Here is an 18,033-nt window from a genome sequence, read left to right as displayed (position 1 = left end):
CGGCTCAGGTCATGATCTCACGGTCCGTGGGTTCGAGCCCCGCGTCAGGCTCTGTGCTGACCGCTCAGAGCCTGGAGCCTGCTTCCGATTCTGGGTCTCCCTCTCTCTCTGCCCGTCCCCCACTCATGCTCTGTCTCTCTCTGTCTCAAAAGTAAATAAACATTAAAAAAAAAAAAGTTTTAAAACACAAACCACCGTAACTTGGGTTTTGGCATACAATGAGCCTGTTTTAGATCCTGGCCAAGGGAGTTTCTTTCTGGAAGTTCTGGAAGGATATGATTGTCATCTGATTTGTCACCTGTGTTTTAGTGCCACAGTTAAGCTTTCTAGGGAGGTCTCGGGACACCCGGTCTTGGATCAAAGTTGCCAAGGCAAGCAACAGGCTCTCTCCCTTGGTGGGGGTGGGATGATGAATAAGTAATAGATCACAGGGTCTCAGTGGGCCTGCTGATTTTCCAGACCCTGTCCCTGGATTTCTTGGGTAGGAATACCGCGATGCTCCTAGTTAGTTATGTGTATCAATTTTATTTAAAATATAATTGATTTTAACAAGCTCGTTGACGAGTGATTCTGTAGGGGAAAGCCTCTCCACCTGGAATGAGAAGAACCGGAGGGTTTTCAAGCTTAAGTAAAAACCGTAGCTGCTGTCCGTTTGCTCACTGGGCCCAAGTTCGTGCGACTTTGTGTTTCAGAGAAGAACGCAGGGTAGGATGTCTCTCGGAGTCTGAATTCCATTTTCACACGGCGGGCTCTCATTTTGTGCTTGACTCAGGTGGACCCTACGGATCCTTAGGAGTAGATTATGAATTTGAAAAACTTCTGTGTAAAATATTTGGAGAGGATTTTATCGAACAATTCAAAATCAAGCGTCCCGCGGCCTGGGTTGACTTAATGATTGCATTTGAGTCTCGTAAGAGGGCGGCTGCCCCAGACCGAACTAACCCACTGAACATCACCCTGCCCTTCTCCTTCATCGACTACTACAAGAAGTTCCGTGGCCACAGCGTGGAGCACGCCTTGAGGAAGAGCAAGTGAGTGGGCTTCACCTTTGGCTTAGGCCATTCTAGGGGGTGGATCCTACCGAGGGGAGGGAGGAAGGGGGTGTGGATTCTGAGTTCCAATACTACACACAAGCTGTGTGACCTTGGCCAAGTGACTCACCTTCTCTGTTCCTCAGTTTTTCGTCTGGAAAATGGAAGCGATCATTCCACTTACCTCAAAGGGTTGTTGTGAGGATAAAGTGAGTTCAGAAGTTAGACGCTTAGCACAATGCCTGGGACCTGAAAACTGCTGTTTCTGTGTTAGCTTTTATTATGTGCCAATAACCATAAGCTTTGTGAAAGCAGGGAATTTTGTGTTTTTGGCCTCTGCTGTATCCCCAGCATCTACAACAGAACCTGGTACAACGTAGAGGTGCTCAGTAAATATCTGTTGAGCAAAATCCCATGGGACTCGGAATCTCTTGGCTACAGGCAAGTGTTCGTAGCTCAGCTTGTTGCAAAATGGACATTTGGAAGCTGTGTGAAAGCTGAATGACAAAATTGATAGACAAAAATCACAGGCTTCTAAAAATCTTTTTATAGCAGAAGATTTCAAACATTCACTGTGCAAAATGAACCTCATGACACAGCTTCAACAGCTGTCACCTCCTGGCCAGTCTAAATCCTCGTGCACGCTCTCCCAAGTATTTTAAGGCAGATCTGATCATCATCTAATCCATGAATATGTCAGTAGGTATCGCTAAGATAAATTTAAAATCATTACCATAATGCTGTTATCACGATCACACTTGACACGAGTTCTTCAATATCCTCAGATTCCCAGCTAACATTACAATTTTTCCAACTGCCTTATATATGTTTTTCAGTTTGCACGGATATCGAAAAGATGGCTCTCCATAGCGGTTATCTGATAGGCCCCTAAGTCCCGCTTACCATATGGGTTCCCTCTCCTGCGTTTTCTTTACAGTTTATTATTAGATGACAAAGCTGATCGTCCCATAGAGTTTCCTGCAGTCCGGGTTTTTTGTTTATCGTACGCTCAAGTAACGTGTTTGGTCCCCTGGTATTTTTGACAAACTGGCAGACGCAGCTTGGTCAGGTTCAAGTTTGAGTTTTTGGCAAACCTGCCTCATGGGTGGTAGTGTGTCCTCCTCTCACATCAAGTCAGGGAACACATGCTATTTGCCTGTTGCTTCTTTTGTGATGTCAGCAGCCACGGAGGGGAGTTGCCTAGGTCCGTTATGTTAAGGGATAGCCCCTTAGTCTCTCACTCTGTCTTCATTTGTCAGCTAGCCTATTTCTGGAGAGAGAAACTCTTCTCAATGGTTTGATTGCACTGAAATACGTTTCACATAGGCAAGACAGGACAGATTTTTGGTTCTTTCTTTTCGTTTATGAATTTTTTGTTAAATATTGTTGATTTCCTAGCATTCTCCTAAGTGACAAATGCATTTTTTTCTTTTGTGGGGGCAGAAGGGGGTATTATTAAGGCTTCGTGGATTTAGGCATGTTTGACGTATTTTAAACCATGGCAGTTATATCCTTAGTGATGGTCAAAATGTCCCATCTTGGCCAGTAGGAGCCTCTTTAAGTTGGCTCCTGAGTCCCGTTGATGTGACATTTTGATCTGACTTCTGGCTCATCTTGTATATTCCCCATCCCAGACCTGCAATCGGCCATTTCTCTAAGAAGCCCAGGTTCCATTTAGTGGGAAATGAAGTGGATAAGACTGTAGGTCTTCTTGACCTTGGAGCAGGTCCCTAGCCAGACTCTGACTAGGCTCATGTTCTCTCTGTCCACTGGCCCCCTCCCCACAGGCACCTGTTCTGAGTCTAACCCCAAGTCCTGCTCCACAGTTCTGTGGCCTGTCAGCTCTCCTGGGGAGACGGGCCACAGCCAGCCACGGAGTCATTCCGTGCCACACCACATTGTCCTGTGGCCGAGGCCACAGAAAGATGCCTGGTCAGGGAGACCTGGCAGCACCTAGAATGTGAGGCTAGGAAGCAGCTGGTGTGTGCTTCGCTTCAGGGACAGAGATGCCATTTGCTTGGCTTCTTTGAACTTGAGGATGGGTGGGGGACGTGTAGTCCCTGGCATTCCTTTAGTGCCAGAAAATTTCCAAAGTGTTTTCACAGATGTGGTATTGAACTTGATCTTGACAACCGCTGTGAGAAAGGTAAGACGAGTTGTGTTAGCCTTGATTTCCAGACACGAGACTGGGGCTCAGACAAAATGCAGGCCAGCTTGCCCCAAAGTCCCGCAGCCCAGCAGTCCTGGCTCCTTGTCTGGTGTTCTTTCTGCTCTGGACGTGCTGCACCTTTGACAGAGAAAGGGGCATCCTGGTAGGATGGGGCTTCTCACTGTCATGGGACAGGTGCCTGCAGGGCTCAAGGAAATGCACTTGAGCACACAGGTCTGTGGCCAGATGCAGCAGCACCGTGGACACATCATATGAGCCTTCAATGGACTTGAATCCGACTATCATTTGCCTATAAAATGTGGTCATTCAAACGAGACAGACCCCTTCACTTCTTTCCCTGTCTTTTGCACTAGATTTCGGCTTCCACTATCCCAAGGGAAGGCTGGCCACAACACAAAGCAAAGAGAAAATCAAGAGGCTATGTCTTAGCTTTTGAGCATATCTAAGGGTCTGGGTTGTGGCAGTCGAAGGTATTTCCAAGGACTTTCAAACCCTTCAGTTCCCTTAAATGTGACAGCTGTTCTGTTCTGTCAGGGGCCATCTCTGCGCATAGTAGCCTGGGTCTCCTCCATACTCTCACTTCTCATTTCTCTCTGTGCCACACCCCCACAGCGTGGATTTTGTGAAGTGGTCCTCGCAGGGGATGCTGAGGATGAGTCCGGATGCCATGAATGCCCTTTTCAAGCCAACCATTGACAGCATCATTGAGCATCTACGTAAGTATGAGCCAGGGCTCGGCCACTCAGTGGGGCAGAGCTGAATGGGGACTGACTTTTCTGGCATGACCAGCTAGAGCATGTGAAGTCAGACTGGCAGGGGGTCTGGGGCTGGGAGCCACAGGCCGGGGCCTGGGCATGAATGCGGGAGGTTCCTGGGCATAGGCTCTCCAGATCCCTCCCCTCAGGTACCGCACAGCAGCCCAGAGCCTGTCTTCACCTGGGCCTTGAGTTTGGCTTCGAAAGTCAGGGAGCCGGGAACTCTGGAGCAGTATTATCCTGGAGTGACAGGGCCTAGGGAATGCACAGTGTTTGCTTTATCAGGATGCATGGGGAACCATAATCTTTGCTGGGGAGGGGGCACACTTACGCGGACCAAAGAAAGGTCTCCTGGGAGGGAGCCAACAGAATCTAGCCCTCAGGGGCCCTCCCTCAGGGACACACAGTAGACTCCCTGGGGACCTTTTTCAGCATCCAGGCTCCCCATTCACTCCCACCCCACACCGACTCAATCAGAACCTCTTTGAAAACCAAAGAATACTTTTTATAACAGCCTGCCTTGACTTAGTTAGCAGGACCACAGGTTTGGAGAATGTTAGGAGTATTTATTTATGCCTAACAAATTATTCCTTGAAATGATCACCACCTAGCTGTTAAAATGTTTCCACTTAGCAATAGCTTTGGTTTTTATCCCTGAGCATATAGGTGTGCAAACCCCCTTCTGAAGACCATCTCTACAGGGACACCTGGGTGGCCCAGTTGGTTAAACATCCAACTTTGGCTCGGGTCATGATCTCACGTTTCGTGGGTTCGAGCCCCGCGTTGGGCTCTCTGCTATCAGCTCAGAGCCTGCCTCAGATCCTCTGTCCCCTCTCTGCCCCACCCCCACTCACACACACTCTCTCTCTCTCTCAAAAATAAACAAACATTAAAAAATTCTTAAAATAAAATTTAAAAAATAATAAAAAAATAAAATAAAGACCAGCTCAAGAAAAATTCTGTCCAGCCAGCCCAGACCTGTCTGTCCCCCAGTGGGGCCACACGGTTTTGTCTATTTGCCGCATTCTTAGGCCACCAGTCCCCCTCAGCAGCTGGCTTTTGGTGATAGAATGCTGTCCCTTCCTCTTTGCTTTCAGGGGACCTGTTTCAGAAGCCCGAAGTGTCCACGGTCAAGTTCCTCTTCCTGGTGGGAGGCTTTGCGGAGGCGCCCCTGCTGCAGCAGGCGGTGCAGGCTGCCTTCGGGGACAAGTGTCGCATCATCATCCCCCAGGACGTAGGCCTCACCATCCTCAAGGGCGCCGTCCTCTTCGGCCTGGACCCCGCCGTCATCAAGGTGCGTCGGTCGCCCCTCACCTACGGGGTGGGCGTGCTGAACCGCTACGTGGAAGGCAAGCACCCCCCCGAGAAGCTGCTGGTGAAGGACGGCACTCGCTGGTGCACTGATGTCTTCGACAAGTTCATCTCGGCTGACCAGTCGGTGGCCCTGGGGGAGCTCGTCAAGCGTAGCTACACCCCGGCCAAGCCTTCCCAGCTGGTCATCGTCATCAACATCTATAGCTCCGAGCACGACGACGTGAGCTTCATCACCGACCCGGGGGTAAAGAAGTGCGGTACCCTCCGCCTGGATCTCACAGGGACCAGCGGCACAGCCGTGCCCCCCCGGAGGGAGATCCAGACCCTCATGCAGTTCGGGGACACAGAGATCAAGGCCACAGCCATCGATATAGCCACCTCGAAGAGCGTCAAGGTTGGGATTGACTTCTTAAATTACTAACGGGCCCTCCCGCCGCCTGCCCCGCCCTTGGACCCGGCTCACCTGCATCTGCTGACCTCAACCCTGACTGTTCTTTCCCTGTCCTTGACCCTCAGCATCGCCCACCTGGATTTCAGCAGGGAAGATGGGAACCACCAGGGCTGGAAATAATCAGGGGTTTTGGAGGGCACACTGGAGTCAGAACAACTGTCGGAAATCGAGACTGAGGTTTGGGAATAAGAAATCCGAGGATCCTGGGAGAGCAGCTCGTTTTTATAGGTACAAAGTGGTGAAACCCGCACCCACCAAGGGAATCGGTCCACTTCTGCAGCTGCGACTCAGCTTGCTTTGAACGCATCTCCGGTAAGCAGGACTCAGGATGCCTTGTCGCTGTCTTTCTAGGTTGGACGTGAGATCGCTGCGTCAGGAGGAGATTCTTCATCTATTTGAGACTTTTCTTTGTACGTTTCTTGGGGGATGGCAGTCAATATAAAATGCCACCCATCTGCAGTTAATTTCTTGTCATCACCATGTGATTGAATGTGGTGATTCAGCAGGAGCTTGGAGCATTTTTAGCTGGTAGGAGAAGACTGCCCACGCGGGCCACTATTTTAGGTTCTCGTAATTTGAATTCTGAATAGGTTCAGTGAGGAGTAACGATAGCCAGCTAATAGGCTAGGATTTGAGCGAGCGGGAGGACAGACACCTTAACTTTTCAGGAGGTGAAGACTTGCTTTAAGGGAAATGGACATTAAGGCACTGCTGACTTCTCCTGAGTCATATGCTGCGACATCGTTCCCCGGATGCCAGATCCTGACTCCTGGGTTCATAAGTGATTCGAGTTAACCTTAGTAGACTTCAGGTGTCAGGAAAGGAGCCTGCAGTCTGCGTTGTTCACATCAGCAAGCCCAGGATCTGGAACGGCTCCACACCTCGACAAGCGTACATGTTTTAAACTAACTCCCTCCTCGCCGTCATCTCCCAGAGCGTTTCAGCCACGTAGTCCCACATTTCAGGAGGAATACACTCGTGATACATGGGTAGAGAATCTGCATTATGAAACGTTTCCCTGGAATCTTCAGTTTTTTTTAAGTGTATCTACAAGGAATTCCTAGATCTGTCCTTGATTAATTCAGTCAGGTCTTTTTCAAAGCAGATTGACCTGTGGATCGCCCTCATGCCTGGCCGCTTCTTAAAAGTGGGTTCCTGGAGCCTGTTCCTTTTACAAGTGGAAGCTGGGTCTTGAGGAGGGGGACCAGCGCCTGCGTTTTCAGTGGATGCCACGGGGACTGTGGTTCCATGGGAGTCCGGGAACTCCTGACTTTAGGTTTTGTTGCAAGCTGAAATCCTGACCACCAGCACCTGCAGTCTTCCAGTCTGGGGCTCCCTGACAGACAGACAAGTGAAGAATTGGGGTCTCACACTTTGCCCTTTGTGAGCGAGGCGGGGGCTCCACCTGGCTTGGGGGTGGCGCTCTTGGCGCTCACAAGAAGGGCCTGCGAGGGAAGAATGTTGGAAGGAAGGCACCCTGCGAATGGCCCGAGGGACCCACTGGCTTGTCTGCTGGGACTCATTCTGATCTTAAATCACCGGAGGCATGCATAACGAATGAACGGAAGATAAGCTAAGGAACTAACTTTGAATGCAAGCTGGATTCACCCACCCATTCCGTCGCCAATATGCAGATTTGACGCCGCTTTTCCACTGTCATTTGAACACGTCTTCTTGTTCACGTGGCCTGCTGCAGAATTCCCTGCTCGAATGTGAAACTCGAACAAAGCACCGAACTGGAGAACGCTGGTCACATAACTTAGTAGCGGGATCTCGTGTCCAGGCATCAAGGTGTGTTTGCTAGGCTTCTCTTCTGCCTGCTCTGCTTCAAAAGCTAAATGTTCTGGGTCTTTCTTTGATGTTGCCAGCCATACTCTACAAATAAGACTTTTTGATTTAGTTATAAGTAATATAATTTTATGTACATACAATATTAGAATATTGTACAGAATCTTTATTTCTACAATGTGCTTTTCTTGTCAAAAAAAAAAAAAAGGAAAATGCTCTTTGAATTTTATTAATGACATTGCTGCCTTTTCATTTCCATGGCTTTATTTTTTAATTGCGCTTACTTATCGATCTGTACCGATGCTAAGCTATGGACCGTGTATGCAAGGCCAAGCAATAGTCACAGGTGCCAAGGGTCAGAATACTCTGGAAAAAGGGACAACGGCTGGATCAACAGCTTCGTCAGACCTTGCCTCACTTACATCCTTCCCAAAGGCTCACAGTTTATGTTTAAAGGAGCATAATAATGTATCGATGCTCCTGTCCGGTCTTTGAGAGCTGGACATTCTGGTTCTATAAGCAACAGGACTGTGCAGAAAAACCAAGGAAATCTCTCTGCATCCCCGCAGGGCTTATCGGCTTCTTGTGGGGCAGGGCGGTCACCCTGAGGGCAAAGTGGGGTCCGTGTGCAGCACCGTCAGGATGACAGGGTTACACGCAAGGAATCGAGTGGTGCACAAATCCAGCCTTTCTGCTGGATTAAGTGTGAAAGTAATTTAGTCGAGTCTTCCTTTTTGGCCACTGTAAGGCTTTCCCACCTTTGCATCAGGCATGTCTCCTTGTCTATGATTTCTCTTTAGTGAGTTGGTTGAAATTTGCACTCTTGGCAAATAGGTGATGGAGAGGGGGGTGATAACTTTCCTGGACTTTCTTCTGGCCCCAGTAGTCGACCTGATTAAAGGGAATCCCCAAATCCATCCCCCCTCTCCCTCCCGCCCGTGGAATGACATATTCTAGAATAAGAACACTGGATGAATACGCTTGGACATGTTTTCTAATCTCAGTTTCTACAAGGCCTGTTGTCATGACCGTCACTCAGATATCCCTGTCCCTGGTATCTGATCATGTTTTGGAAGCAAAACTGTCAGAGATTTCCTTTATAACTGCCCTTTCTGTACACAGCAGGCATTAATAAATGCTGAATGACAGACAAGTGACAGACATAGAAGATAGGCAAGACAGGAGACATACAGGCACTTTTGCAGAGTGATGACTGAGACTGAGTCCAGATTACAGAGCCTGCCCTACCCCTAGGATGTTATTTAGATCAAGTTTAGCTTCTAGAATCTAGGTCTGGTTAATTGCCAGGGTGGCAAAGAATCGCATGCCTCGATATAAACGGGAGTCAAAATGCATAATTAGTTGAAGATCGAATTTCACAGTTGTAGAGATGACGTCGCTGTGGTCGAGCTGCATATTTATGCTGGGAAATGACTTAAGTGGATGACTAGTATAAACGTCGTTGTCCGTTAGGTCACATCTCTCATCTGCTTGGACTATGGAATTTCATTCTAAAATATCAGCCACCGGGGTCTCATTCATTCACTACAGGATACATTCACACTCCACAGAACCTTGCAGCTGTTCAAACTTGACGAGATTGTACCTGCAAACTCTGTCTTCACGGACGTCTAATAAAGCCAAACTCTGGATCTCGTGTGGCCCAAGTTGGTTTTTTTTTTTTCCCACTATGAATTTGTGAATGGAATTATAGATGCATCATCGCTGACTTCCCCCTCCACCCCATCTCCAGTGGAGACTGGTTTTCGGATCTTGTCCTCAATGTTGCAAGCTTTTTAGCTTTTTTTTTTTTTTTTTTTTTGAATTAACTTTCATTCCAACTAGACTGGCTCCAGCCATGTTCGTGGGCCCCTAGAGAAAGTGGTCTAGCCAGAGAGAAGGCAGATGAGCCGGGGGCCTCTGACAACTCCACCACACCCAAATGAAGGGTGTTGAAAAAGAAGCAGAAATGTCTAGAACTGGTGCGTTGCCCTCTGGTATCCTAGCAGGCATGCCGAGCTGGCTGCTGTGTCTAGAGCCTCGACTTTATTCCAGGCTCTATGTCTGGGTCGCCCTCTAGAGTTGGCTCTAGAAGCTTCTGGAGAGCCTGCGGTGGACTCCTAGGATGCTGAGGGAGGTCTACACGGATTCTTCTTAAGCGGTACCTCATCTAAAGTTCACCTCCCAGGAAGCAGAGGCAGGGAAGGCTGGGGGATGCTGTACAACAAACCAACTTACCGGAAAGTGGTGTTTTCGGTGGCCACGTTTCGGTGTTCTCAGGCGGTCTGTAAAGGTCCTCATTCCCTCTGTCTGGGTCACACAGTGGGCATCTTGGTTTCCATCCAATGAGATGAAGGCTCCGGTCCCCTTTAGTTCCCATAAAATAAGGACGATTAGAAAGGAGTGTGGCCCCCACTTCCCTGTCACCCCTCCCCCTTCATTTTGGTGCATTGCCCCTTTCTGCAGCCCTACCTGTCCGGGGGGGGGGGGGGGGGGGGCAAAGGTGGCAAGGGAAATCTCCAGCCACGTAGGCTTCTCCTCCCCTCCCGGGCTGCTTCCCGTCCCCCCGCCAGTCCCTCACACAGCCCTGACTCCTGGAGGAAGTCCCCATTGAGACCACCGGGCCCCAACCCAGACGGTGCCACTGTCTACAGCAGTAAAGGCAGCTTTGACCTAGGTCCCCACACGTAGCGCTCTCCCCAGTTACAAAGCCCAGAGGGGCTCAGCTGGGGGGGAGATCACGTACCGAGAACGAGAAAGGAGAACAGCTCCCGAGACCAAATATTCACTGCGCCAAGCCCTGGATGTCATGCCGGGGGCCGACGCTGAGCCTGGAGCAGGGGAGGCATCCCCCGCATCCGCTGGTGTTCATCCGCGCCCCCTGGCCTGTGGGCCCGAGGTGAGGTCGTGGGCGGGAGGGTTGAGCAAGGGGGAGGGGCATCCAGGAGTCCGGCCCCTCCTCCCCCACCTTCGGGGGGGGGGGGGTGGCGGGGGTGGTGGTGAGCGCACAAAGGCCAGAGGGAAGGCGAAGGCCAGGAGGGCTGTTGGCCGGTGGGCGATCCAGGCCCGCCCAGGTGAGGACGTGGAGTGGGCCGGAAAGAGGAAGCGGGGGGCTGTGACCTCGCTTTCCGACCCCTTCCCGGGCCCCCACCCCCAGCACACCTCCTCCCCACGCTCCTCCTCTCGGATTTCACGGCTCAGAGGAAGCCGCCCAGGCCACCACCCACCTGCGCCAGGTGCGGCCCACAGGCCAGGGCCACGCTTTGGGGTAAGAGCTATGCTATATAGGCCCTCAGGGTTTAGATGTCCCTCCTCGGGCGGGACAACCCTCAGACAAGTTACTTAGCTTCTCTGCGCCTTGTTTTTCTCATCTGTAAATGGGGCACTCCCATGGGAACTCACCCTTAGGGCAGCTGTGAGGATTTGGCAAGAATACCGTCCCGGGTGCGCTGTGTCACAGCCAGTGTTCTGCAAATGTCCGAGTGTGTTCGAAATTCCCATCACTGCTGACTAAACCCTGACTGTGGCCCTCCCCCCGAGACCACGTGTCCTGGCGGTGAAGGCCTCACTTTTGAGAAGTGACCTGCTTGGCATTGTAGCACTGGGCAACATCAACGGATGCCCAGATGCAGGAGCTGTCCCTTTTGAGGGGACCCGGGCCATCCTGGAAGAGGGCGGGGGTCTGGCTGGGGAGGCAGCATCCCATCAACATGCCGCGGTGCCCCCCGCCCTACCTCTGCTCACCCATCTTGGACTCTGTGCCCATCTTTGGGGACTTCTGAGCCCTTCCAGCCAGACCTTATTCGAATTCTTCATTGTTTAGCAGCATCCTTGGCCCCTAACTCACTAGATGCCAATAGCACTGACCGCATACCCCAGTTGTGACAACCAAAAATGTCTCCAGACACTGCCAGGTATCCTGAGGTGGCGTTGGGGGACAGCCGAAGTCACCACTGCAACCTTTTCCACCTGGAACCACAAAGGCCCCGGGGCTGGGGGTGCTTCTTCTCTTCCCTTTTCTGAGGTTCCGGAGTTTCACGTGGGGGCTTCTGGGTCCTGCTCATCTTTGTATTTCTAACCTCGTGACAGTTGTTGGCCACAGTGAGGGTACAGTTCATGATTGCTGGATGGATGGATGGATGGATGAATGGATAGGAGATTGGGTGGATGGAGGAGGTCCCAGGAGGGGAGACACTGGGGGACATGTAAAAGGTGAACGCCCCTTGGTAGTAGGCCACTGGTTTTATCTGCTGGTTCTGTGTTAAGATGGTGGTGCTGCCTCCCTTTCCCAACCCCCCGGCGGGGTCATTCTCCTCCCAAGGACTCTAGCACACGTGTGAGTTCTTGAGGCAGGGACATTCGATTAGATCATTTCATTCTCTCTTCCCTTCGTTAACAGAGAGTGAAATCATGGAGTCTTCCTCCAAGACCTTCATGAGACACCTGCCAGTCACACCAGGCTACAGTGGTAAGTGGTGACGTGCCCTGCCGATGTGCCCGGCAGAACCGTGGTCCTGCTCACTGTCCCTGCCTTGGTCCGCTGTCCGTGTCTTTCTGGCCAATTGGGCCAGTACAGACACGTTGGCTTCTTTAGGACCCTTGTGGAAAGCATCCTTTGCCCAAGATGGCTGATAACGGGGTTCTGATGAATGGAGAGATACAACTTAGGCCAGATCTCCCAGGACATGGCCTGGTACGTGGGAAGCACCAAATGTCCCTTGAGTGCATTTGGACCAGGATAGACACACTGCTAAGGGGACAGACACAATGAATAAGCTGAGGCCCTGTCCTTTTTCCCAAGTCGCGCTTTCTCAAGTGTTGCACGAGGGTTGTTCTTATGGGCCCATCCCTTCCTGTGTCCCCCAGAGGGAGAGTGGTCAAGTGCCCCGGTTTGTCTGGAATGGCCCTGGTTTCAGCACTGAAAGTCCTGTTTCCCAGGAAACCCCTAAGTCCTTAGCAAACAGGGATAATTGGTCATTCTACCCAATAGTGCTTCTCCTCAGGCTTCTGGGCTACGGGGGACTTACTAAGTCACGTCCCTGTGACAGATGCAGTGGTCCTCATGGGCACTCCGCTCTCACAGATAGGTGTTCTTAGGAGAGGAGATGCACGGGGAATATTCCAAGGTGCCCAGCCTCACCCCTTATCCCACTGGCTGGTTAAGGGAGCAGGCTTTGAGTTCTAACAAACTGAAGTTTCAGTCCCTGCGTGGCCACCGTGTGTGTGATTGTAAGAGTACTTTCTGTGGTAAGTATAAGTGTCTATTAAATGGGTGTATTCGTTTCTTAGGGCTCTGTTTATATTTTTTTAATTTTTTTAAAAATACCTTATTTATTTTTGAGAGTGACAGAGTATGAGTGGGGGAGGGGCAGAGAGAGAGAGAGAGAGAGAGACACAGAATCTGAGGCAAGCTCCAGGCTCTGAGCTGTCAGCACAGAGCCCGACGTGGGGCTCGAACTTGTGGACCACGAGATCATGACCCAAGCCAAAGTCGGACGCTTAACCGACCGAGCCACCCAGGCGCCCCTCTTAGGGCTGTGTGTGAAACAACAGATACTTATTCTCTCACAGCTCTGGAGGCTAGCAGTCTGAAATCCAGGTTTGGTTGGATCATGTTCTCTCCGGAGGCTCTAGAGGAGGGCCCTTCTTTGCTTCCGGTTTCTGGTGGCCCCCCGCTGTTCCTTGGCTTGTAGCATCACAGCTCCAATCTCAGCCCCCATCTTCACGCTGCCCTGCATCTCGGAGTCTCTCAACCCCCTCTCCCTTATAATGGAGTGCTTTCGACAAGTATCCCAAGAAGCTAAAGTGTCTGTCCTGGTGAGTCAGCTGGCCAGACATAGACAGTGGACTAAGGCAGAGACAGATGGATTTAGGGCACATTCTCAGCCAAGGATAATCTCATTTCCCAGTCTTTTATTACGGCTGCAAAGAACTGTCAGGTAAGGTCCCATTCGCAGGTCCCAGGGGTTAGGACTTGGGCACAGCTATTTGGGAGACACAAGTCAAACCTCTACACAGGATAATGATAGATTTCTCATCAGATTGTTGTGAGGTTGGAAGGAGCCAGCACACAGGCTATTTCAGACGTCCCGGCCCTTAGTAAGACTCAGCGAGCGTAGCTTGTGGTCCCCCGTGTGTGTGCACATATACAAGTACATAAAATCTCTGCAGGGCAGGGGAGGCCCTGGTGGCAGGGCCCCTCGGTTTCTATGGTCTCCCCCCCACCACACTGGGGTATCTTTTGACTGCCCCTGGGTTGGGGACACTGGCTGGTGGGTGGAGAACTTCAAGATCAGTTTAGAAATTAGATTCTTCCAGAAGCAGCTTCTCACAGGGCGTAGGAGGCAGGGTTTCTGCTTTTAACTCTGTGGTCAGGTTTTCTTTAGGGACAAAGGCAAAATGTCCGGGCCCCGGGAACGAGTGAGGGGTATTTATGTATTTATCTATCTAGCCATTTAAAACCAAACTCTTAACCAGTTTTCCCTTATCCGTTCTTTAAAAAACAAAAAACAAAAAAAGAGTTTTATTGTGACAATATTATAGTCCCTAGGATTCAGCATCTAGTTTAAATAAACACTTGTGTTTTACCCATACTAATAGTAATGATTACATGTTATTTTGTGGGAAATGGCAAAAAATTGTTCCAGGGGGTGGGCCTCACAGATAATGAATTTACCTTTTTGTGTAATAGGTCTCAGCTTTTAATAAGCCCGCAATTTCCCTCGACAGTCCGACAAAAAAGATCCCAAATTGCATTTGGGACGTGTCAAGGAAAATAAGCTTTCTCTCTAAAAAGATGAAATAATTTCAATTACTCCTCAGACTATCATTTTGGCCCATTAAATGCTTTCCCCATTTGCTGTTCAGACTGACATCAGGGGCTTTGCTATCAAAGAATATGACTGTCATCGTCTTTGTCGAAACGGGCCGTCCCTCCCCAGCTCCGAGGTCATTTTTTTTTGTGGCCTGGGGAGGGCCCGGCGCAGCGCAAACAGCCCCGCTTGTGTTAATGGCCTTTGGGAAAACGCAGTGTCGTTGGCCCAGGAAGAAATGCCAAGGGGTGGGCTGGGGTTCCGGGGAGTTTCCGCGGGTTCTAATTGCCTCGCTGAAGGCCCTGATGCATCGGCTCTTGCAGGCTTCGTGCCCTACCTTAGCTGCCAGGAATCCACCAGCAAGGACAACATGTCCCGCTGCCTGAAAACCTTCCAGGAAAGCACACAGCGATATAAACACCAGCTGGAGAAGTTTCGCTGCTCAGTGGCCACTGCCCGGAAGCTGAAGCCCGTTTGCTCGGAGGAGACGGTCCTGCGGGAGCTGCATCAGTATTATCGGCAGTATCACCCCCTGAGTTTGGGTACCGGCTCCCGGAAACCTGCCCCCGTCCCCCCTGGGCACAAGTGCAGGGCCCGGCAGGCCCCAGGGGACACAGAATCCAGCACCCGTGCCAAATCCCCAGGTGGTAGTGCAGGATGGAAAGGCTTGGTCTCATAAGATGAGAAAGAAACGTTTCTTGGTGGGGGGCGGGGGGGGGTGGTGCAGAGGGACACGGTCCCGGTCGGGCAAGAGAGTGCTGGGAACTGAGACCCTGGGCAAGTCACCAGGAGTGTTGGGACCTCACCTGCCCTCTCAGTACGTACGTACACGTGTTAGCTGCTTTGTCTGTGCTGGGCGCCGTTATTTCATGAACCGCGACGTCAGTGCTGTGACGGCGAGACTATGATTCCCGCTTTAGAGACGGGGAAAGTGAGTCTGCAGAGGTGGTGGTGACCCTTGTCTGAGGTCAGACTTCGGCTCGAACCCGGCTCTTCCAGGTGCTAGGTGGGTGGGAAGGGGTTGGCCCCGAACAACAACCACAAAAGCGATGACAGAAACAACTGACGACGTGATTACGTGTAATGCTAATCACAGCCATGATTTGCCATAGACCATTTTTAAGGTCTAAAGGCCTGTAGGAAAAGTAACGAACTCCAGAACTGCCTTTATTATCATTACTCTAATTGCTTGGGGTTGCAGACTCACATGCGTGTTGTGCTTTAAAGTTTTCCAAGCCGTAACATCTGCCTTCAGATGTTTAGGATTTAGCCCAGTTCTGTGACTGCTGAGTGACATAGGGCACATTGCTTCCCCTCTCTGGACTACAGCTCCTTCATCCAGTGCGGGGAAGGATGGACTAGAGGCTCCCTACGGTGCGCTCCCGCTCTGAGGTTCTGGGACTCGGTGGCCTAATTCTATTCTGACAGCAGCTAGAAGAGGCAGGCGGGCAGTTACCTTTCATCTCACAGATGTGAAGTCGCTCAGGGTCAGCGCCAGAGTCACTCGCGACCTGAAGGCAGTTTCCTGGTGCTCAGCCTGATATGCTTCCTTCTGACCTGGTTGCTTCTCCTGATTCCTTTATGTGCACGGTCAGAGCGCAACGTGGGAAGCTTCTTGATTAATCTGGGAGAGGAGCAGGATCCGGTGAAGGGGGAGAACTAGAGAATCAGACAGACGCAGGCTTGAAGCCTGGCCCTACCACTCCCTTGCCGCGTGACCTTGGCCAAGACGCTCTTAACTTCTTTAAGGTCTCGGTTCTTCCTCTGTAAGGTGTAGGTAATTACAGTGTCAAGTTCTTACAGTTCGTGAGAGAATGAAATGGGAGGGTATTTGCAAAGCCCCTACCAAGGTGCCTGCTACTCGGTGTCGACCAACCCGCAATAGCTGCCCTTAGCACGTCTGGGGGCCTCTCGGGGTTCACCAGCGTAGCTGTTGGGGTGCCAGCTCACTGTGTGGCTTCTCAAAGCCTTCAGAAAGCACGGTGTCTTTACAGAATGCAAACACGTAAAGAAACCTCTCCAGGAGCCTCCAATCCCCGGCTGGGCTGGCTACCTCCCGAGAGCCAGGGTCACGGAATTAGGCTGTGCCACGAGGTACACTGTGATGGCCAGAAACTGCTACAGAGACTTCCTGGACCTCGTGGAGCAGGCCAGGAAGGCACACCTGAAGCCATATGAGGAGTAAGTCTGGCTTGGGGCGTGGCTGCAGGTGACAGGAACCAGGGCGAGAGCAGTTGTCGGGCTGGGGCGTTCCCAGATGCCCCATCCCAGCTCTAGGGGGCCTTTGATTTGTTTTACAGAAGGGGCCTCGTTTGTAACGGGGGCCTTCAAGGTGGGCCACTCCCCTCCACTCCCCACCCCACCCACCATTTTCCAGAAGCCCTGCTTGCGGTCCTGGCTGGTTTGCAGGGCAGAGGCCGGGAGGAAAAACCAACAGGGCCACGTGTCCTGGCAGCAACCTACGGCCCAAGGGCACCGAGGGAGGGACATGGTGTGGCACCGCATAGGGCAGCTCTTTGGCCTCAGTTTTCCCTTCTGCAAAATGGAGATACGATAATCCTTTCATTTTAGGATAAATCATAAGGATTAGAAAGAAACACGCTGTGCTCACGCAGGATGTGCAGAGATGGTATTTTTTCTTTTTATTATTAAAAAGAAAACGAGTAAGTCTATGACTTCTGTTCTTCAGAATATACGGAGTCGGGTCCACACAGCCTCCTTCTGCTCCTTCTCCAAAGGTTTTGCAACACCAAGGGCTACTGCCAAAATATCCGGAGTTTTCTATCCCAGGTAAGGGGGGGGAGTCCTTCTTGCCTTCCTACTCCTTTTAAAAGGGGGATGAAATGTTTGCAGAGCCTCCCTGCTTAGCTGGGCCATCTGCCTGCAACTGGTGGGGGTGGTTTCTCTTCCAGGTGGTGGCTGTCCTGCCCATGGAAGACCCCTGACAGAGGACCCCAGGCCTCCAGTGACGTGTGGCTGTGCCCAGAGATCAAATATGTCCTGCAACGGGAAGATTTATCTAGAGCCTCTGTCCTCAGCAAAGTATGCAGAAGGCTGATGCAGACAGCCTCTCAAGGAGAGGTGAACTTCAAGGGGGGACTCAAAAGCTCACCATTCTTACATGAGAACCAGGCCCTGACCCACACCCAACAGGCACTACGGACCTTTCAAAACCTAAGAATCCTTTCGACTGCCACCTGCACCCTGTTTGGCAATAGCATGTCATTAATGATAAAGGCCTTTTATTGTGTGGGAATAAAGAGGATGCTTCTCAGCATGCTGAAGGTTTCTATGGTGAGGGGGGTTGCAGGTTATGTTGACATCCAGACGAGCTAGGGAGAGGCCCATCTCATCCTTACCTTGAGGTGACCGTGTGCACCTGGGTCAGACTCTTCCTGAAGCCCTAGCCCAGCCTCTCACCATCAGTCCCCGTCAGCCATCTTGGGTCCTGACATGGCAGTTCCCACCAGTGGCACAGATGCCATGCCCAGCCAACCCTGCTGTCTCAGAATCCCAGTCCCCAGGCGACCCGGTGGCTGGCACGAGGTGTATTCATTTCATCGGGCTTCTGTGACACTGCCTCAAAGAGGCACCAAAAGATGATGGAAGTTTATTGCCTCGCAGTTCTGGAAGCTAGAAATCCGAGTTCAAGGAGTGAATAAGACCACACTTCCTCTGCAACCTTAAGGGCGAACCCTTCCTTGCCTCTTTC

At 51.2% G+C, this 18,033-nt stretch overlaps 2 protein-coding genes across 4 annotated transcripts in view; both read left to right on the top strand.

Annotated features, from left to right (window-relative positions):
• The window catches only part of HSPA12A (heat shock protein family A (Hsp70) member 12A), a 67,117-nt gene extending 59,536 nt beyond the window's left edge, over window positions 1-7,581 (top strand). The window contains exons 10-12 of the mRNA XM_042907805.1: window positions 773-1,031; window positions 3,814-3,917; window positions 5,054-7,581. Of these exons, the coding sequence (XP_042763739.1) occupies window positions 773-1,031; window positions 3,814-3,917; window positions 5,054-5,691 (1,001 nt within the window). The 3' untranslated portion in view covers window positions 5,692-7,581. The remainder of the gene's footprint in view (window positions 1-772; window positions 1,032-3,813; window positions 3,918-5,053) is intronic.
• A 2,933-nt stretch (window positions 7,582-10,514) lies between these two features.
• On the top strand, window positions 10,515-17,598 carry CD2H10orf82 (chromosome D2 C10orf82 homolog). Of its 3 annotated transcripts, none has more exons than XM_042909083.1 (6): window positions 10,515-10,583; window positions 11,909-11,977; window positions 14,645-14,863; window positions 16,316-16,502; window positions 17,011-17,111; window positions 17,234-17,598. In XM_042909083.1, the coding sequence occupies exons 2-6, from the start codon at window positions 11,920-11,922 to the stop codon at window positions 17,377-17,379; spliced, it is 711 nt and encodes a 236-aa protein (XP_042765017.1). In that variant the 5' UTR covers window positions 10,515-10,583; window positions 11,909-11,919; the 3' UTR covers window positions 17,380-17,598. The 3 variants fall into 3 exon arrangements, with proteins under 3 accessions (XP_042765017.1, XP_042765015.1, XP_042765016.1); XM_042909081.1 differs by lacking the exon at window positions 10,515-10,583 and adding an exon at window positions 10,590-10,745; XM_042909082.1 differs by lacking the exon at window positions 10,515-10,583 and adding an exon at window positions 10,590-10,777.
• Window positions 17,599-18,033: the final 435 nt, after the last annotated feature.

The sequence above is a fragment of the Panthera leo genome, chromosome D2 (genome assembly GCF_018350215.1).
Source record: "Panthera leo isolate Ple1 chromosome D2, P.leo_Ple1_pat1.1, whole genome shotgun sequence".
Lineage (NCBI taxonomy): Eukaryota > Metazoa > Chordata > Mammalia > Carnivora > Felidae > Panthera > Panthera leo.
The sequence above is the reverse complement of the archived record's forward strand: the minus strand, read 5'-3'. Positions and strand labels throughout refer to the sequence as shown.